The sequence below is a fragment of the Tilletiaria anomala genome (genome assembly GCF_000711695.1).
Source record: "Tilletiaria anomala UBC 951 chromosome Unknown K437scaffold_149, whole genome shotgun sequence".
NCBI classification, from domain to species: Eukaryota; Fungi; Basidiomycota; class Exobasidiomycetes; order Georgefischeriales; family Tilletiariaceae; genus Tilletiaria; species Tilletiaria anomala.
In genome coordinates, this window is record NW_013546873.1 from 1 (window position 1) to 20,250 (window position 20,250).

At 57.1% G+C, this 20,250-nt stretch overlaps 6 protein-coding genes across 6 annotated transcripts; 4 read left to right on the forward strand and 2 right to left on the reverse strand.

Annotated features, from left to right (window-relative positions):
* K437DRAFT_259918 (glycoside hydrolase family 5 protein) lies at positions 1–2,890 on the forward strand. The gene is made up of 2 exons (XM_013384791.1): positions 1–1,365; positions 1,447–2,890. The coding sequence occupies exons 1-2, from the start codon at positions 176–178 to the stop codon at positions 2,399–2,401; spliced, it is 2,145 nt and encodes a 714-aa protein (XP_013240245.1). The 5' UTR covers positions 1–175; the 3' UTR covers positions 2,402–2,890.
* Positions 2,891–3,269: 379 nt separating this feature from the next.
* On the forward strand, positions 3,270–5,680 carry K437DRAFT_259919 (uncharacterized protein). The gene has a single exon (XM_013384792.1). The coding sequence runs from the start codon at positions 3,475–3,477 to the stop codon at positions 5,437–5,439; it is 1,965 nt and encodes a 654-aa protein (XP_013240246.1). The 5' UTR covers positions 3,270–3,474; the 3' UTR covers positions 5,440–5,680.
* Positions 5,681–5,760: 80 nt separating this feature from the next.
* Positions 5,761–7,752, forward strand: K437DRAFT_259920 (aldolase). Its single transcript, XM_013384793.1, has 3 exons — positions 5,761–5,924; positions 5,992–6,920; positions 6,996–7,752. The coding sequence occupies exons 2-3, from the start codon at positions 6,153–6,155 to the stop codon at positions 7,425–7,427; spliced, it is 1,200 nt and encodes a 399-aa protein (XP_013240247.1). The 5' UTR covers positions 5,761–5,924; positions 5,992–6,152; the 3' UTR covers positions 7,428–7,752.
* Positions 7,753–9,841: 2,089 nt separating this feature from the next.
* K437DRAFT_229403 (uncharacterized protein) lies at positions 9,842–10,448 on the reverse strand (the record flags this gene model as incomplete). The annotated part of the gene is made up of 3 exons (XM_013384794.1): positions 9,842–9,960; positions 10,031–10,161; positions 10,285–10,448. Coding segments are annotated over 3 exons (414 nt in total), but the record flags the coding sequence as incomplete, so codon positions are not given.
* A 1,073-nt stretch (positions 10,449–11,521) lies between these two features.
* On the reverse strand, positions 11,522–12,251 carry K437DRAFT_43848 (uncharacterized protein). Its single transcript, XM_013384795.1, has one exon. The coding sequence runs from the start codon at positions 12,042–12,044 to the stop codon at positions 11,571–11,573; it is 474 nt and encodes a 157-aa protein (XP_013240249.1). The 5' UTR covers positions 12,045–12,251; the 3' UTR covers positions 11,522–11,570.
* Positions 12,252–14,053: 1,802 nt separating this feature from the next.
* On the forward strand, positions 14,054–19,860 carry K437DRAFT_270970 (phospholipid-translocating P-type ATPase; the record flags this gene model as incomplete). Its single annotated transcript, XM_013384796.1, has 5 exons — positions 14,054–16,266; positions 16,334–18,147; positions 18,242–18,305; positions 18,387–18,722; positions 18,780–19,860. 5 exons carry the CDS (start codon positions 14,054–14,056, stop codon positions 19,858–19,860), a joined length of 5,508 nt encoding a protein of 1,835 aa, XP_013240250.1.
* Between the last annotated feature and the right edge of the window lie 390 nt (positions 19,861–20,250).

The following is a 20,250-nucleotide window of genomic DNA, read 5'->3' on the forward strand; positions in this document are numbered from 1 at the left end:
CCCTGCCCTCGGAACCCCAACTCGCCCTGCCAAACTCCCCCGCACCCACTCTCCGCTGGCCATTATTTTGCACCTGCTTCCGCCCTGCCGTCAGAACTCGCCGAGTCCATAGCACCCTTCACCTATAACCCATGTTACAGACACGCACAGAACCCGAGAACTGAGATTTTCAGCCATGTCAATCTCATCGTCAGCAGCTTCCCCATCTGTCAAGGCGGCAGAAAAGGAGCTCGCTCAGTCTCAAGACGTGCTCGCGAGCGGCGGAAATAGCCAGCAGAATGCCATTCCCATCGCAACCTCTTCTGCGCCGCGAAACCGAAAACGCACGTGGGCCCTTGTCGGACTCGCAGCCCTGGCGGCCATCATCGTCGTGCCCGTCGTCGTCTCGCGCAAGGGCCGCCACTCCTCTCCGTCCGATTCCAATTCCAACGCAGCGGGCGCGTCCGTTGCCAAAGACGGTGCCATCGGCTTTGAGGGATCCACCGTCACCATGGAGAACGGCACGACATTCACTTACCGCAATCCCTTTGGCGGGCACTGGACCGCCGGCGAGCTGGACAACACGGCGCGTGCGCAAAACTGGACCAAGAGTCTCGCGGAGGAATGGGACTACGTGCAGGATCGCATCTATGGCGTCAATCTCGGCGGTTGGCTCGTCCTCGAGCCTTTCATCTCCCCAGAGATGTTTGAGCCGTACGTCAACCGCCAGAACATCAGCGCGACGACCGTGATCGACGAATATTCGTTGGCCAAGCAGTACCTCTCCGAGCCTGGCGGGCAAGACAACCTGCGCGCAAAGATGACCGCGCACTACGACACATTTGTCACCGAAAAGGACTTTGCGGACATTGCTGCTGCTGGCCTCGCCTGGGTTCGCCTGCCGATCCCTTTTTGGGCGTTCGAGACGTACCCGGAGCAGGACGAGCCATACCTGCAAGGCGTCGCCTGGACGTACGTCCTTAAGGCCATCCGCTGGGCGCGCAAGTACGGCATACGCCTCAATATCGACATTCACACCGCGCCCGGATCGCAGAACGGGCTGAACCACTCTGGAAAGCAGGGCAGCATCAACTGGTTGCAGGGCCCGCAGGGCCTGGTTAATGCGCAGCGCATGCTCAACTACATCCGCCAGGTGACTGAGTTCATCTCCACACCTGAGATCGCACCCGTCGTTCCCATGCTGAGCGTTCTCAACGAGCCAAAGTTGAGCTCGGCCATTGGCCAGGAGCCCGCGTTCGGCTTCTTCCAAGAGGTCTACACCATGATGCGCAATATCTCAGGCACCGGCAAGGGCAATGGACCTTACATTGTGCTACACAACGGCTTCCTTGATTCCAGCAAGTGGCAAGGATTCTTGCAGGGAAGGTGAGTTGCAGTCGCCTGCGATGAAAGGCTAAAGAAATAATGTTCATCGTCTTTGCTTTTTTCTTTCATCGTTCTTCACAGCGATCGAATGGCCCTTGACAAGCACACATACCTTGCATTCAGCCCGCAATACTTTAGCACTGACTACAATGTTGTCATCCCGGAGGCTTGCAACTACTATGCACCCAGCATCGACCAGAGTCGCGTCGACTTTGGCGTCAGCATCGCCGGCGAGTGGTCGAATGCTATCTTTGATTGTGGCTACTTTCTGCGCGGCGTCAACGTCGGCAACCTTTACGAAGGCACGTATTCTTCATACGAGAGGCCTGGCAAAGTCTATGGCAACTGCAGCGACTGGCAGAACTACCCTGCGTGGAACACGTCCACCGTTGCACTCTTCAAGGGCTTGGCGACCGCCTCAATGGACGCCAACAAAGACTGGTTCTTCTGGAACTGGAAGATTGGAAACGACCCCAACATGGGTCTTGTCGGCAGCCCGCTCTGGTCATATCGGCTCGGTTTAGAGCTCGGCATCATCCCCGCGGACCCTCGCAGCGCGCAGGGAGCCTGCGCGAGCCAGATCGCCCGCATACCTGGCGCGAGCTTGAGCGCAACCACCTCGTGGTCCAGTAGCTTCTCCGACTGGCAGACTGGCGGCGCGGCGGCGTACGCACCCAACACACAGCGATACGCCTGGCCGCCCGTGTCGCTGTCGTCGGTCAACGCGGCCGCCATGTCCGCGCTGCCGTCGCTGACGCAGACCGGCGCGACGATCAAGCTTCCCGCGCCGACGTTTGCGGCAGCCAATGCCAGCGCGTTCAATTCCGCCGGCGGCTGGGCGGCCACGGCGCACGACTTGACGCCGTTCTACGCGACGGTCAGCGGCTGCCAGTACGCGACGGACGTGTACGACCTCACGGCCGTTCCTGGTCAATGGCCGTGCGGAACCACTGTACCCACTTCGTCTGGCTTCTCAAGGCGCGCGGCGCCAGTGGCGGCGCGAGGGGCCAAGGCTACGCCTGCTGCCAAGGCATGAGCTCGAGCTTTTCCGGATAGATTCTCACACCCTTTGCTTAACGTCGTTTCCAATGTCACCAGATAGCGATATCAAGCACAGGCGCAAGGACATTTATATGCACAATTTTACTCCTGTATACGCATGCACAAGGGGATTTAGAGCATTCGAGCATTGGCGCCCCTCCATGGTTAGGCCTCCAGGTGGTACTTTCCGTCGCGAGGCGGCACCCAACGCCTTTGTGCACCCCGCGATACCAATCAAAAAGGACGAACCGGACACCGGAAACGCATGCTGCACGGCAGGCACAAATTCGCGGTCAACAGCAGTAGAGCTCTTCGTACGACCCGAATTCACCGCTCAGACCTCCATTTCAACGTGCCTCAGCGTGCAGTCGCGGCCATCGAGTGTGCATTTTCCGCATCGCCAGCGTCGTCTCGATGGCGTTGATGGAGACTGGGCACTTGGATGCTGTAAAGAGACTCTCTGAACAAACTCTCGGCTCGTTCTTTGTTTATCATCATCGACCGGAGCTTGGGTGGCAGGCTGTGGTATCGTTTCACATGATAAAGTCTTGGTCGAGGAGAGAGTTAAAATCAACCAGAATGGATGAATACCTACCGGGGAATTTGGGCGGGGCTGTGGGGTGTGGATCGGAGACTTGTGCTGAGCGCTTTAATTTAAGCCCGATTGCCCGGAGCCGACTTTGCCAAGTTTGGTCGAGTAAGTCGCCTACTCTGCTCTGGTTTGTGGGGAACTGGGGCTATCCCCGCATTATCCAAAGCGGCGGCACTGTGCAGCACTGCACCCACTCCATTCCGAATGAACGACTGCATACAGCAAGGTATCCCCCAGTTGGAGAGGTAGTGTGCATATCCAAAGATGTTGAGCTTGTGCTAGGCTTTCGCATACATAGTACCATCTACTCCATATAAGATTGGTTCTTCGCAGTATTCCGGCGAGCACAGCTCACAGGCTGCTGGAGGTAGCTACTTGCGTCCGTACGGCTCCATCGCCTGCACACTCGCAGCCTGGCAGCGGAGTACGACAAGACGGCAGCGACTCAGTTTCAAACGCTCTCATCAGCAGTTTCGATGCAAGCCGTGGAGCACTCATGCTCCAGGAGCAGAGGAAGCGGCTCCGCCATCGACCTGATCGCCTCTCCTACTTCGGGCACTGTTTGTACAGCTACATCGAGCATTCCGCCGAGCGGCGGCATCCTGAACAATGCGCACGAGGTCCCAAAGCGAAAAATTGGCGCGGATAACAAGGGGGTGGCCGCAGCGCTCAAAGGCATGTTCAAGCATTCTCACTCGGGCAAGCAGGTCAAGGTCGCACCAGGCTCTGGGCCGCTGGGAAAGACATTTGAACGGACGCAGCCACTTCCGGCCGAAAAGGTCAAGGAGATCAAGGGCCCCGAGGTGCTAGCATTCGACCCGAGAGCTCAAGATGCGAGCATCGGCAACGGCATCATCATCAGTCCCACCTTGCTGATGAAGAGCAGCGGCAGCCCAGAGCGAAACCAAGCGAATCGACCTTCACCCACAGTGGCATCCGCAGGGGCGACCGATACGAATCAGCTCAGCGAAGATGGCCCCGCTAGTCCCAACCGGCTAGGCAGCACGAGTGGCGAAGTTGAAGAATCTTTGCCTTGCAGCACTTCTCAGTCCGAATCAGAATTCAGAGATGAAGCAGCTGATCGGCCGTCTTCAACCAAGGGTGGCAATGGGTCACACACCACAACATCGGGTTATCAAGGCGGTGATTCCTACGGACGGCAGCCAAGTGCGATCTCCCAAACCTCGACTACTATCAGCAACGTCCCGGCTACTTCTATTGACAGCGGTACACGCAGAAGCGAATGGCCATCGGCGGGCGCTTCAATCCGGTTCTGCCCCTTACCCGTGTCGGGGCGGCTGAAGCGAGCCAACTCGATCACGATTGGCGTCGCAGCTCGCTCGCACCTTTTGCAATCGCAAGGATCTGCGCGACAGAACTACGCTGTCGTGCCTCCGCATCAACAGCAGCAGCATAGCTGGGTCCCTTTTGAGCAGAAGTCGCCGCATCAGACGCAGGCGTTGAGCAGCCCGCAGGGAAAGGACGACATCGTCGGCGTCGGAGAGTTGATGCAAAGGGGGGCGATGAAGGCATGGCGCAAGATGCGACGACGCAGCGCGAGTCGGGACAGCAGCACCTCGGCTTCGGCAGCGAAAAACTCTTCTGTGGCGGCGGGGACGACCATTGGAAAAGATGACACGGTGGTGGGCAAAGCTGTGGAGAACAAGGCTACCGTTGCGGCATCATCAGGGAAAGAAGGTGGTGCTGACGATGAGCATGAAGCTCAAAGCGGAGGGAAAACCCCACGGCGAACTGCATCTCCCCCGCGCCTGTTACACATGCCACCCGCAACATCGGCAGCAGAAGCGGATGGAATGCACACACCGCAAGGTGCTGTGGGTACAGAGGACGGAGCGCTAGCGCACGATGATGCCATACCGCACATCACCCGGCGACTCTCTACCGGCACCTTTCTTAAGGATGCATCGCTGCGCCAGATCCAGGAAACGCGCCGTCGCGAACTGCTCGGCGACGAGGAGGGCATGGTGCATGCTCACGGCGACAATGGCGCAATGGGCCCCGGAGGCGGCGATGCGCATGATGCCACACTCGTCCCGGAGCATGAAGAGCACAAGGAGCAGAGAGGCTGGATCTCCGGATACATCCCGCGTGAGCTGTGTGGGCTCACCCTCCCTGGTCCTGGAAAATTCGAGGATGGCTTGCGCGCGAAAGCGCCGGCCGCCGTCGCTCGCCGCGCCAACAGCGCTGACTCGGACCAGTTTGTCGATGTGCGCGAAGAAGGCTCTGGGGGCGGAGCGGAAGGGGAAGAGGGGGAGCGCGACGACGAGAAGGAGAACGACGATGGTGAAAGCGACGACGACACCAACAACGATGACGAGACGCGTGAGGCAGAGAAGTTGGCAGAACAGGCGATTCCAATCCACTCCAGCAAGGCCATGAAAACTAGCGGGATCGAAAAGATTGAGCGGAGGAAAGCATGAGCTTGCAGCGGCATTACACTGTACATTCTCTCTGCATTTATACCCACTAGCTCAGCCACTTCTTTTTGCCATCGCCACCAGTCAGCGACGACCCTCAGGCCATCAGAAACCCAAAGCTGATACGCATACATTGCCTTGGCAAAAATAATTCTGCATGCATGACGGTGCCCAACCCTGCACTTGTACATATCTACATTACCGCATTGCCGAGGCTCTTGGTGGCTCATGAGATACTACGTCGGTAAGTATCTGCACTCTTTGATCATAGCCTGGTAAGCGCTGAGTTAACGCATAGCAGGCCACTAGGCACCTTGGGCGCGCTGGAACTGCGCTGGTCCTCTGCAAGCGAAGCAAGGTCTCTCCAATTGCTGGGCACATGTACAAGGAGAGGGTTCCTTGGTGCAGCGGCAGCGAAGAGGTCGCTGAGATGGAGAAGTGATGCAGACTTCATTGCAGAAATCGGAATTGCCTGTTATTATCTGCGCCTTGATTGATTGGTGTGTGCTTGCTTATATTAGCGCGTGCACTCCAAAAATACGGGCACTGGCTCACACTTGCAACCGCCACCCACGCGCTGCCAACATGTCTTGTCCACGTCTTGCGCTTCTGTGATATCAAGACGAGCTTGGATGCTTCGTCCTCTCCTCACCCACATCTGTGACAGCGTGCACAGGAATATCCGGCCTCGCCCGAAACTGATCGCAGCCCCATTAATGACATCCACACTCCACGGTGCGCCACCTCCGCCGCTTGGCGCGCTCGCCCCGACGACCGGGACCGGGAACGGTGCCGCTGGCCGCAGTGTGCCTCCGCCAGCGATCATTTCCCGCGCCCTGCGACCAGGTATCTATGCACCCGTGCCCACCTTCTTCACTGCCAACGAGGAGCTAGATCTCGTCAGCTTCAGCAAGCACGTCGTCCGTCTTGCGCAGGCTGGCGTCTTCCCCGTCATTAGCGGCTCGACGGGCGAAGCACCGCACCTGACTCCGCCAGAACGCACGGCGCTCATCAAGGCCGCTCGTTCGGCGTTCGCTTCGAACAGGCTCGACGGCGTGCCGATCATCGCAGGTGCCAACGGCAGCTCCCTCAAGCACTCCATCGAACTCGCGTACGACGCTGCCAGCGCAGGCGCCGATGCCGTCATCGTCATCCCCTCCGGTTACTTTGCTGGCGTAACCAACACATCAGACGGCAAGGCGGCCCTGCGCGAGTTCTACATCGAGCTGGCAAACCACAGCCCCATTCCGATCTTGATATACAACTACCCTGGCGCCAGTGGCGGCATCAACATGGACAGCGACTTTTTGATCGACCTTGCCAAGAGCGCGCCCAATACTTGCGGCCTCAAGCTGACCTGCAACGAGATTGGCAAGCTGCTCCGCATTTGCTCCGTCACTGCCGTGCCGGAATTCGCGACGTCGTACCCGCGGAAATTCCCGTACATTCCTTTCCTCGTCTTCACTGGATACTCTGACACACTCGTGAGTCGCTGCTTACGCACACCGTCCATACACAGAGGCATTGACCTTTGATGAATGAATGTTCTTCACGGGTAGTACCCCGCGCTGATCGCCCGCGGTGCAGGGGCGATCACAGGTCTCGCAAACTTGGTCCCGCACACGGTACGGCGCCTCTTCGACATTGCCGTCACCTCAATCAACGCCGGCTCCACAAATCACATGATTGAGGCCCAAGCGCTACAATCGACCGTCGCGCAAGCAGACTTCAACCTCTCCACCCACGGCATCGCAGGCATCAAATGGGCCCTCTCGCGCTACGGTGCCGATTTGGGGTACGACTATACTGGCGGGCTCCCGCGTAAGCCGCTGCCGCCCTTGTCGGCCGGCGTCGACTTGCAGCTAGAACGACAACTGCACGAGATCATCGTGCGCGAGAAGGCACTCTTGCGCGAGCGCGAGCAAATTGGTGCCACTGCTGGCGTCGGCGCGTCAGCCGGTCCTAACCGCTCAACTACCTCTCTTCGCTAAACAGCACAAGCCCCAATGTAGGTGAGCCGGTCGGTGATATGCAACATTGTTTCCCTTTACATTCTTATAATTGAAACAGCAAAAGCAACAGCGATAACAATGCGAGCGGGCGGGCGGTGTGCAATACAATTTGAATTAAATTATCTGATGAACCCATGTGTTGAAGGTTGACGCGTGCGGATTGATGCAAGACCCCGGAAGAGGCGACTTGCACGAACTGCAAGAAAGAAGGTATTGCGGGCGTCCAAGTATCGGGTCCAAGTTGTGGTGCTTTTGATGATGTATCCAGATTCCAGCTTGACGCTTTCCCTTGAATAAGACTGAGCACTCTGCAAAGGCTACATCTTGCCAAAAGTCTCCAAGTCGTACAAGAAGTCTCCCGTCTCCTTGTCTTCTTCCGTAAACCACGTGCGGCAGACGAGATCAAAGCCCTCCGCATTACACGACCAAAACGGATCCGCTGTGTCCCAGTTAATCTGCGGCAGCATCAGGTTGGTGAGCGATGCTGGCGGCGTCGGGGAAGGCGGAGGCAGAGGCATAGGCGGGTCAAAGAATGGGATGGGCAACTGCGAAGGCAAGCAGCCGCCGCTGCTGGGCCTGGAGCGGGTGCTGTTGATCGACAGGCGCGAGCCAGGCTGATGCAGCAGCCGCTGCTCACACCCATACCCGCCTGCACCAAATTCGCCGTCATCCTCAACGCTTCCATTGAAGCTGCCGACTTGTCCGGAAGGGGACTGCGAGTAGATTCCATCTTCTGACTGACGATGGCCGTTGAGCAAGGCTCGCGATCTGCCCAATGACCTTCTCAAGGATCGATTCGAGTGGGCGCCCGGCCCGTCATGGTGACTGCACTTGTCGATGCGGTGGCACTTCATCAGATCCCCACCGTCGTTGTCGTCCTCGACAAGTGCGGAAGCAAGCGCCAGCGCGCTGCGAGAGTGCAGCGTTGTCGCTGCCAATTGACGCTGGTTATGCCGCACAGGAGGCTGTAGCGGCTTCAGCTCCACATCGATGACGCCCTCGGCGTTCTGTGAGATGAACCCTTCCGTGGCTTGCGCTGCATTGATCATCACGTCATCGCTGGCCATGTCGCGGTTCTTTTCAACAGGCGACCAGGGCATATGCAGAGAAGGACTGGCGCCGCTGATCGCCTGTGGCGAGTCATACACATTCTCGTCCCGCGCGGAACTCGAGCTGCGGCTGCTCGGGCCGATCACAGTAACTTCCCCTCCTCCTCCTTCACTACCGCTTTGCGCGTACGCATGCGCATGCGATCCAGATGTGGGTAAAGACGCGGGCATCGCATCGCCAGATGTTGCCCCAGCCGCAGAGGGCGGGCGGCTGCTGCGCTCCGGAATGGGAGGCACGGCTGACGGCATGGACGAGCCGGCGGTAGAACCTTTGCCGGGGAGGTAGGCGTGGCCATTGTCGGCGCTGCCTGCACCTGTAGCTGCACTTCCACCTGTGCCTGCGTTTGCAGCTGCAGCTGCGGCTTGGCTGCTCTGCGGATTTTCAGGGCTTGTCTTGGTTGTGGAGAGTGACGCGATCGAGATGGTACCCCATGTGGAGTCGTGCCACTTTGGGCTGGATGTGTCGCGGCCGTCGCCGTCAGAGTCGTCCGTCGTCCCACTCGACGCCTGCTGCGTCGATATCGGTGATAGGCACAGCTCAAAGCGTTGCAACTGCTGATGTGCGTTTGGAAGTGCATATACGTCCAGAGGGGGAAGAGGATACTGCTGCTGTGCGGTGCCTGATGCTGCTGCTCCTACTTCTGAGCCCGTCTGGCACGCCACGTCATAGTCCTGCATCTCGTCCAAGCGTATCGCCTCGTCGATGTTCTCATACGTAGGCGGCAGCGGCGGCATGGCGGTTACATTCGCGTCGTAGAGTATCTGCCCACCACTGCTATTGGCAAAGATTCCGCCGCTACTGCCGCCTGCAGAACGGAAAGCCGAGACGGAACGCATGATGGAGCTGCTCCGCGAGCGCGTCGAGCTGTCGTCACTGCCGTACATAACGAAAGGAATCGACGGGGTCCCACCAGTAGCAGGAGCGGAGCCGGCGCCAGCGCCCTGCGATAGACGTTTTCCAAATGAGCGGTGCAGCGAGGGGTAGCGGATGGACCAGCCGACCTTGAACCTTTTCGACTTTGTTGACGATGGCGTCATCGGCCGCGCCTGTGCGTCCTTGGATGTCGTAGGCTGCGACGCGAAGCCGTCTGCGCCGTACCTCGGCGCGCGGCCAATGCCGACGCCTTCGCTGGCAGACGGCATACACACGACGCGGATGGGCCCCACATCCTCTGCGGCGCGATGTCGCGCGTCTGCGTCGCCTTTCTCCTGGCGCTGCTGGATGGACGGGCTGGTGCCGTAGATAGCGGTGGTGTGGTACTGGCGCCGCGCTCGATTCGCCATCTCGTGCTCGATGCGTGTCATCCAGGCCTCGGCAAAGCGCTGGTGGCCCTTGACGTTGAATGTACCTTCGCACATGCCTCGCACTATGCCTTGCGGGTCAATGGCAAATGTGCAGCGGCCTGCGGGAGCGGTCGTGTGAGAAGACGGCTTGCATCTGCGATATTATGCGCGGCCCATCGCGAGACTCACGATTTATCAGCCCAAAGAAGACCGTGCCGACGCCCCACTCGGTCTGCACCTTTCTATCCACATCGTGAAGGATTCTGAAGGCCAGCTGGTGCTCGTCTACAAACTTCTTTGCGCGCTCCCTGCCATCCTGGCTGTGTGCGAGGACGGAGCAGAAAAGGCAAGAGGGGGTAAGGTAGGAAGGAGATAGCGTCAGCTCAAGGCTCTGCATGAACACTTTGGTTCAGTTCACCTGCCAGCCTTCATGCGCAACGCACCTTATGCCAATGACGATGGCATTCAAATAGTTGAATACGGGAGATTGGCTGATGGCGTCGCGGAATGAGCAAGTCTGTTGCTTGCAATGCGGCGAACCAGAGAGAGGCAAAAAGCTGGTCACACAAGAGTTTGTTAGGGGGGGGAGAGGCAAATGAGGGTGCATACGAACACAGCGTGGTCAGCTCGATCGTCGGTGACTTGATGGCTCCCAAGGCTCGGCAAGCAGAGGAAACGCAAAGCGAAGAGCCACTCACACGAGTACGATCAGCCGCCCGAGCTGGATGGTGGCATGCAAAGAGCATCTCCTCCCCAGGTGGTCGTCGAGCTCAATCTCGGGGGCATACTGTCCAATGAGCGGGCACCTCTTTCAGTCATTGACGGCGAATTTGATGTGGCTGTCGACAACAGCGAATGAATTGTTTTCGTCGGTGTCCGGGTAGTAGCCCGCCTTTGACAGAGTAGGCATCTTGTGCGAGGCAGGAGCGGTCGATCCACACAACACTAAAGTATATGTGCGACCGGGGACGTATTCCAGTACCAAAGACGGGCGTGGGCTGCTACGGTAGAGGCAAGCGAAGGAGGCAGTGGTTGGCTTGTTGGGCCGTGTGCAACGCGGTACAAGGCGAGACGCCCGATGTCTATCCTACTGATGCCAGATGGCACGGGTGGTGTTACGGATAATGGGGGTGGTCGGGTGGATGAAAGGAAGAGCCGCAGACCCAAATGAAGAGGCAGAAGGAATCCGGAGTTGCGGTCGTGGTCTCCGCTCCCTATGCCCAGCATGTCCATCGCGCACCCGTTATCGACATCCAGCCAGACACGGAGCAAGGGTCAGGATCAGGATCCTGATCATGATGGGTGGAGTGGCAGGAAGGCGCTTGGACCCTGCTGCGACAGTGACTTGAAGATCCTTTGCCCACATTACATAGCAAATCGCATTGCGGGCAAGTGTGCAAAGGCCGCCGCCCCACAATCAGTCGGGTGGGTTATCTGAGCTACATTGTGCGCGTGATTGCCACCCCGCATGTCTTTGTCACTGGGTCCAGCTGGGCAGCGTGCGCATCGCAATAGACGAGTGACTGCGCCAGTCTCCGCCCGCCCTCTGTCTCACCGCTGTCCTGCGGGCCTGACGGTCAGAGGGCGTGGGGTGGGCGTGGGCGTGGGGGACAGCAGCAGTGGGCAAACGGGCTGAGCTACGATGAGAATCCAGAATACTAGGTTGGATGCGAGAGACATGGCGGATGCGCAGTGCGCTTGACATCATTTGTCGCTTTCTCTTTCTGACTCACTCGTACATGATAATCAAAAAGGTGACACATCGCAAGTCGGCACTCTGGGCACCAGCTGTGAACTGACGCAGAGAGCCTGACGCGACCGCAGCGAAAGAGATTAAGTGAATGTAACAACATCGAAAGCTGCAACCGTGTTCCCAAAACATAGCAACTTTGTTAGTTGGATTGAGTCGCGTTGACAAATAAATTGCAATAACTTCAAGTTCGTGCTGGCGAGTGGGGAGGCCGAGGGAAACCCTTGTTGTAGACTGGCGCCTGTTACGGCGCTCCCTTTGGCGCTCTGACTGCGAGAGTCTGTGAGATCTCTTGAGCTTTTGTCGCAAACTCGATCCCTTCGTCACAGCCCGTCCGAGCTCCAGCTTGCGGGCTGCGGTGGTGAGGCCGCTTTCAATGAAACATGCGGGAGGAGCGAGTGGCAGGCCGACAAGGCAGCAGGCGCCTGGTAAAGACGTGGTAATAATGTACATGCGCTGTGAGACGCCGCAATCGTAGGAGACTTTGTCGGATGGTTCGAATTAACAAAAGATCTCACTTGAATCTGCCCAATACCCAAAAGGGAAATTGGGATGAACACATGGTGAACGATGCGATGAACAATTAACTGCCGCACTGTCAGAGAGATACTTCTTGCAGCCAAGCGAATGCTTCCTCCGACCGGGTTGGCGTTGAGCCGGTATTGCAATGCGAGCAGGCGGGTGGCATCATTCTTGAGCTTTGCCACGACGCGATGGGGCCTTGGATTGCCGCTCCTCAGGAGGAGTCGCGCAAGAAGCGCATGACTGAAGTGCAACACAGCCTGAAAGGTGCCCTAGTCGAGAAAGCGTTCGAGCAACGATGCAGCGATCAATTGATATCACGGATGGTTTTGAGAACGGTGAACCTCAAAGATGATGCGAAATTGAACGATTCCAATTCTTAGATTTGAGTGAAGGGCGAGGAGAAGCAACTCGCAGTGACGAGCGAGGACAACAGCTTCTGCTTTCCTCTAAACCCTCACCCTGTGTCTTATTTTCTTCTGCAGGACTGGGCAGCCATGGTAAGCAATGCGCAAGCTGTTGCAATACGCAGCTACAAAATGAGGGAATGGTCAGATAATTAACGGCGTAACCCCATTCGCATCCGATGCAAGCGTTTCGACGGCAGCCGATGCATAGAATGCCGCCTTGCCTGAAGCATGAAAGGGTCAAGTTCTTGTCGGCGAGGCACGCATACCAGCCACGCATGTTGCACTGGATCTTGGGGTAGCTTGTTACGTTGCGCAGTGCAGCAGAAGAAAATGTAGAGAAATGGAAACACCTTGGGATGATGCCACCCGCCCATTACCCCTTAAGGAGAGCAGTCAAGCTGGTGAGTATGTCTGAAGTCTGCAATCTGCACCTGTCTGAAGGCGAAGGAGCTGTGTAGAAGAGTCGGCGAAAGCCTGGACAGGGCAGTGCAGATAGGTTTGTTTGCGACTTTTCAATGCAAGAGCCATTCGCTGTAGCGCAATGGATCCGCTCGAGAGCAGAGGAGGCGCGCTTGGTGCGTCCTAGGAGGATACTGCAAAAAAAAGTGCAAAGCCGTAGAACCAACACCATTTGCATCACAATTGCGTTTCTCTATTGGACCCACCGTATTGAATCATCTTCGCGGATGGAGACGATGGGGATTGATGTTGTGGGTCTGGTAGTAGTGCAGCCATGTATGTATGGTGCATGAGTAGTACGTTGAACGTTGCTGCTGACTGCTGGAGTGTCCGAACCGGGGAAGGGGGGGTGGAAGAGTGCCTGTGAGCCTTGTGGGCAGCAAATGAATTAGAAGCTCTTTTGATCACGGTTGCCAAGACAATATTCCGCCCCTAGCTAGGCTCGCTTGGCCGCTTTGTGTGGAAAGGCGAGAAAGAGGCACTCGGGGGCAGACCCGCCGTCACAAGAGACTAGCATACTGCCGTCACAACCTGGGCTCACGGGAGAGTGGGTGGGATGGTCTTGATGCCGAATCAGATGATGCTTTAAAGGCCCGTCATCAGCTTGCAAGCACACAATCTGCTTCGCTCTTCCGTTTCTTCCCAGGCTCATGTCAAAAGTGCTGAGCGCTAGGGAGCGCTGGTTGATGCTCTCTCGGCGGCGCGGTGCCAAGTTGCGCTTACAGTCCGGCTCCTGTCAGCACTCGACAGGGAGAGCAAGCAGCGCCACACACCTCGGCGCCGGTGCCGCAGCGACAGCTCGAGCTCGCAATCTCTCCCTCTGTGCAACTTTGGAGATCTCTACGAGTGATCCTCGGTTCCCATGAGCCTCATTGAGCCAGCTTCATCTGCGTTGAAGACTGTGCAGCACCAAACATCCTCTCAGCTGCGAGCCGTTACCGAGGCACGTCGTCGTTCTAGAAGAAGCTCCCGCCTCTCGCTCGCGCAAACGACGACGACGCGCGAGCATCGTCCTGGTCCTTCTTGATTACCATCTCCTTCTCACTGAAACATCACGCGCTGCCCATCAAGATGGCAGCCTACAGTAATGACGCAGGATACATCGCGCAAGGTCCGCGCTACCAGTTTGCCGACGAACGCGGTCTTGAAGGGCAGGATGCATGTGCGCATCGCCAACGGACAACGTATGACGTCGAACAAGCATGCAGCTACTACAGCCAGCCGCAGGACTCCTTCCTCTCTGATCCTTCGCATCCTCAGTATGCTCCTGCGCTGGATCCACAGCGCCAGCTGCGCAGTGTTAGAACAGCAGCCGAATCGATTGCAGAGTCACATCGCTCCGAGGCAAGGCGAGATGCCAGGCGCAAAAAGATGTCCAGGCACAAGAAGGGAGAAAGCATCATCGCGAGGCTTGGGCGAGGTATGAGTCTGCGGCGAGGTATGAGCACAAAGAAGGGTTCCTCTCACGTAGCAGCAGGTGAGAAATCAGCAATTTCCAACCTCATCGCTGACGAATTTGGAAGAGACAAGATGCCGGTCGGAGCGTACGGGACGGGTGGAGATGCGATCGACGTACAATATGATTCAACACCGCAGCATCACATGCCGAATATTCCCACGGCCGACGCACGCGAGGCAGCAGAAGAAGAGGCGCAAGCAGAGGCGGAAGACGTGAGCGCCGGCTTTAGCGGCGGTGCAGGGGTCGCCGACCTCAAGGGCAAGAAGAAGAAGCCGTCCGAGAGGCGGCAAGTGTTTATGAACGCGCCGCTACCGCGATCTGAGCTTAAGAAGAGCGGTGACCCGAAGCGCACCTATCCTCGCAATAAGGTCCGGACGTCCAAGTACACGATACTCACTTTCCTGCCGCGGTTCCTGTTCGAACAATTCAGACGCATCGCCAACGTATACTTCCTGCTGCTCATTATTCTTCAAGTGCGGCAAGAATTTACCGCTGGTGCCACAGTGCCACAGATCGCCATGCTCCCGCTTGTGGCTATCTTGACCATCACGGCCATCAAGGACAGCATCGAGGACTATAGGCGGCACGTCCTCGACAACCAGGTCAACAACTCTGCCGCCACGCGCCTCGGCATGTGGCGCAACGTCAACCAGCCCAAGGACCCTCGTAGCCTCTTGCAAAAGATGATTGGCCTCAAAGGCGGCCGCTCGCCAAACAAGGCCTCGCGTGGCGTCAAGAAGCTCCGAGAGAAGGAGGATGCAATCGGTATGCGCTCTGTCACATCCGGTCGCTCGCAAGCAGCTCACCATCAGCAGCAAGCACGGGGCCAAACGCAGGTCAGGCCCTCGACCGGACGGTCCCGTACCGACTCGTTGACCAGCGGAGGCTTTGCACTCGAAGCCATGACCAGCGAGAGCGAACGCCCCGAGTCCGAATGGCATTCCACCGCCTTCAGTATGGGGCGCTCGGGTAGCACGCGCAATTTGCTCGCACCAGTTTCGTCGTACACCAACTCGAACGCGCCGAGCCTTACACACGTTCCGAGTAACGGAGACAAGTCTTTCGCCCCTAGCGTGTCGCAGGGTGTCGTGGATTACTCGAGGCACGTGCCGGGGACCGCGCGCTGGGAGCGGACACTGTGGAAGAAGCTGGAGGTTGGAGATATAGTCCTTTTGCGCGAAGATGACCAGGTGCCTGCGGACATCGTTGTCCTCAGCACCTCGGACGCAGATGGCAATGCATACATCGAGACCAAGAACCTTGACGGTGAAACCAACCTCAAAGTCCGTAAGGCACTCAAAGCGACCTCCGCCATCTTATCTGAGGAAGATGCCGAGCACGCACGGTTTGTCATCGACAGCGAGCCGCCGCACGCCAACCTGTACGCATACAATGGCTTGCTCAAATACAGCGTTCGCGACAGCTCGGATCCGTACGACTACGATAAAGAAGCGCCGCCGGACAGCAGCGCGGCCGCTGCGCAGAGCAAGCAGACCAGCAAGGTCGAGCCCGTCACGATCAACGAGCTCCTCTTGCGTGGCTGCTTTCTCCGGAACACCGAGTGGATCATTGGAATAGTCCTCTTTACGGGCGAAGACACAAAGATCATGCTCAACGGCGGTGACACACCTTCAAAGCGAAGCAAGATTGAAAAGGAGACCAACTTTAACGTTCTGATGAACTTTGTGCTGCTCTTTGGCATGTGCCTTGCCTGCGCTATCGTCGGAGGGTTCAACCTCAATCGCACCGACACTTCCAGGTACTACTACGAGCAGAACTCGCTCTACTCCAGCTCCACTGTCGTCAATGGCATCATAATCTTCTTGTGAGTTGAGCTGAAAGCGTGCGGCGAGAATTCCTGTCTTCTGACGTGCTGCTCTGTACACACACAGCTCGTGCATGGTGGTGTTCCAGAACATCGTGCCCATCTCGCTGTACATCTCGATCGAGATTGTCAAGACAATACAAGCATTCTTCATCTACCAGGACGTCGACATGTACTACGAACCGCTCGACTATCCTTGCGTGCCAAAGACATGGAACATCTCCGACGACCTTGGACAGATCGAGTACATCTTCAGTGACAAAACCGGCACGCTTACGCAGAACGTCATGGAGTTCAAAAAGTGCTCGATCAATGGCGTTGCATACGGCGAGGGCATTACCGAGGCTATGATCGGTGCGATGCGCCGCGAAGGCAAGGACACGTCTGGTATGGATGCGGACACGCAAGAGCGTCAGCTCGAGCAGTCGAAGGCGGCCATGATTAATACGATAACGCGCGCGTTCAAAAACCGCTACCTGCGCGAAGACAAGATGACGCTCATCTCTCCACCACTTGCGCAGGACATCTGCACGAGCACACCAGAAGGCGCCGGGCAGCGCAAGAACATCATCGCCTTCTTCCGAGCACTCGCGCTTTGCCACACCGCACTGGCCGACCGGCAAGACGCGAACGACCCATTCACAGTGGACTACAAGGCCCAAAGCCCGGACGAGTCAGCGCTGGTCGCTGCTGCCCGTGATGTTGGTGCTGTGTTTTTGAACAAGAACAACCAGACGATCGACATCGAAGTCATGGGCCACCCCGAACGCTTCATCCCGCTCAAAGTGCTAGAGTTCAACTCGACGCGCAAGCGCATGAGTGTTATTGTTAGGGAGCCAGAGGGACGCATTCTCCTAATCACCAAAGGAGCAGACTCGGTTATCTTCGAGCGCCTGCGCGCAGATCACCCTGCGGAGCTCAAGCAGAAGACCCATCAGGATCTGGAAGACTTTGCAAATGCGGGTCTTCGGACGCTCTGCATCTCATACCGGTACCTTGATGAGGGCGAGTACCTGGAATGGAGCAAGATCCACGACGAGGCCGCCGCTGCGCTGCAAGACCGTGACGAGCTTGTCGATGAGGCAGCCGAGAAGATCGAGGTCAACCTGACGCTCATCGGTGCCACAGCCCTTGAAGACAAGCTGCAGGTCGGTGTGCCTGAGGCAATCGAGAAGCTGCACAGAGCCGGCATCAAGCTCTGGATTCTGACGGGCGACAAGCTGCAGACGGCAATCGAGATCGGCTTTAGCTGCAACCTTCTTACGTCCGAAATGGAGATCATGATCATTTCCTCAGATCATGCCGAAGGCACACGTGCCCAGATCGAGGCCGCTTGCCACAAGATCGCATCAGCAGGCCGACCAGTCATTATCAACGGAAAGGAGTGTCGCACCTTCCTGCGTGCTCCGGACTCTCAGATCTCTGCTATGGGCAAAGGGGGGTTTGCGGTCGTTATTGACGGCGAGACGCTCAAGTGGGCTCTATCTTCAGACCTCAAGGCGCTTTTCCTCGGCCTCACTACGCAATGCGAGGCCGTTGTCTGCTGCCGTGTCAGTCCGGCACAGAAGGCGCTCACGGTCAAGCTCGTCAAGGACGGCATGAATGCAATGACGCTTGCCATCGGAGACGGTGCGAACGATGTCGCCATGATTCAAGAGGCTCACTGCGGTGTCGGCATTGCTGGCCTGGAAGGAGCGCAGGCATCAATGTCCGCAGATTATGCCATTGGGCAGTTTCGCTTCCTGACCAAGCTGCTCCTTGTGCACGGTCATTGGAGCGTTGTCAGAATCGCTCGTATGCATGTGGTCTTTTTCATGAAGAACCTGGTCTGGACCGGCACGCTTTTCTGGTTCCAGATCCACAATCAATTTGATGCGACTTGTGAGTTCAACTTTGCCTTCAAGTTATGATCTGCATTAACATTGCCCTCGGCGCTCGCCCGCCATTCGCAGATTTATACGACTATTCTTGTAAGTGATGATTAGCTCTGCTCTCCTTGGACGCCATCTGACGTGTTCCACTCCTTGCCTCACAGACATGTGAGTTTTTCGATCAGCCTCAAGGTAGCGCTCCGGCGGAGGCAACTGACATTCTCTCCATCTGTTCTTCACCCCTTCTAGCCTGCTATTCAACCTTGTATTCACGTCGCTTCCGGTGATTATTCTGGGAGCACTCGACCAAGATGTGAACGCGAAGGCATTACTCGCCGTACCCGAGACATACCGCAAGGGCATCACTGGCGAATACTACACGCGCAGCATCTTCTTCTTGGCAGTCATCGACGCGATCTATCAATCCGCAGTCTGCTACTTTATTCCCTGGATCATGTGGTCGCTGTTCCCCGGCACATCCTGGAATGGCCTGGACATGACGACGCTCCTGCTCTTCGGAACGACTGTTGGCGCTGCAGCTGTCTTCTGTTGCAACTTGGTCGCAGCTCTTTCACAGAGCTATTGGTGAGTTACTCAATTGATGTGCAGAGGTGGCGGCGACTGATAACATACATTGTGCAGGACGGTCATCTTCTGGATTATTACCGGTCTATCCATGGTCTCCTACCTCATTTGGGCGGCAATCTACTCGGCGCTGCCTTTTAGCTTCCGCAACATTGCGTTCGAGCTCTTCTCAACGCTTCTATTCTGGCTGACGATCTTACTTGTCGTCGTCGTTGCCATGCTTCCTCGCTACGTTTGCCAGGCTTGGCAATCGTGCTTCGCTCCGTCAGACTGCGATGTGGTGAGGGAAGCTTGGATTGCCGGCGATCTGAAGGACCGTCTTGGCGTTCCCCGCACCAAGTCACGTCCTCCGAATACCAAGACGCTCAAAAACATGGAAGAATACAATCCGACGGACGTTCATGCCCTTCCGCAGCGGCGAAGCAGAGAAAGCTCGGCCAACAATTCGGCAGATCCGCTTACGACAGATCCTGATGCCAAACAAGGCCCCTTTGCGGATCAGGCTTCCCAACATCGGGAGCCTCAATGGCACGTGGAGCAGCCTCAGGGCCAGGGCAAACAGAACCGGCTGAGCTTGCAGCCGCTCCAGATGCAGCGGTCAGGCACGGCGTTCAGTTTTTACGACCCAGAGCTGCTTTCGAGCATGTCACCACAATCACCGGAGCGGCATCAAGGCTGGACTCAGCAGCAAGGCAAAGGCCCCTTCGTCCCACAGATCAACGTGCAAAGGGGATCCGCTTCCAATTCCTTCACCTCCAAGGATCCACACGCCAAGCAGGATGTGTACAGCCCGTATGGGGTATACGCAGGTGGTGCTAGCAGCCACACTGCCCTAAATCAGTCGACAGACTCTTTTGAGCAACATTTCGAACAAGCCTTTGGCGCTCAACAACAGCGTCAATGGCAGGAGCCAACGCGTGGGCAACCGGTGGCCGCTATCTACAACCCTGCTTCGCGTTTCCATGATCGCTTCCGCAACGGCCCCAGCTCGCCTCAGGCGTCGCCGCTCCGGCTACAAGACGACGCTTTCGAGCAGCTGACACCAACGCAAGCGCACCCATCTCTGCATCCGCGCGACCAATCTGGAATGACCAACCAGAGCTATCACACTGCGGACGGAGATGGTGACTATCGGTAAAGCACACACATGGACTCTATAGGTCGCACGTACTGTACATTACACTTTCCGAATATGCCGTTGCTATAGAACTTTAGCACGTTATACACGAGCTTTTGATCACATCAGGTTAGCTGGGAGGCGTGCTGGATCCACCTCAGAGGGCGTCGCGTGCTCTTCGGTGCCAGCTTCATCCAGCCATGCTTGGTTTCTTGGGTGATGAGCCCAGGTGTGATATACCCCTGACGTATGTTCAACAACTACCCGTGTAAAATATGCGGAGATGAAGCAAAGTTGATGACTTCCGTTTTCTTTTCTCGGCCGAGTGACTCTCCCTTTCACTTTTTGCAGCAGGTGTCTCATCTCTCCCTCGTCCCAACCTCGTCATGCCTCCTATGGCGCAGGGCACAC

Coding starts and splice junctions, on each gene's coding strand:
- K437DRAFT_259918 (XM_013384791.1), top strand. CDS start 176: ATGTCAATCTCATCGTCAGCAGCTTCCCCATCTGTCAAGGCGGCAGAA. Junction 1,366..1,446: donor CAAGGATTCTTGCAGGGAAG/GTGAGTTGCAGT, acceptor CGTTCTTCACAG/CGATCGAATGGCCCTTGACA.
- K437DRAFT_259919 (XM_013384792.1), top strand. CDS start 3,475: ATGCAAGCCGTGGAGCACTCATGCTCCAGGAGCAGAGGAAGCGGCTCC.
- K437DRAFT_259920 (XM_013384793.1), top strand. CDS start 6,153: ATGACATCCACACTCCACGGTGCGCCACCTCCGCCGCTTGGCGCGCTC. Junction 6,921..6,995: donor CTGGATACTCTGACACACTC/GTGAGTCGCTGC, acceptor CTTCACGGGTAG/TACCCCGCGCTGATCGCCCG.
- K437DRAFT_43848 (XM_013384795.1), bottom strand. CDS start 12,044: ATGTACATTATTACCACGTCTTTACCAGGCGCCTGCTGCCTTGTCGGC.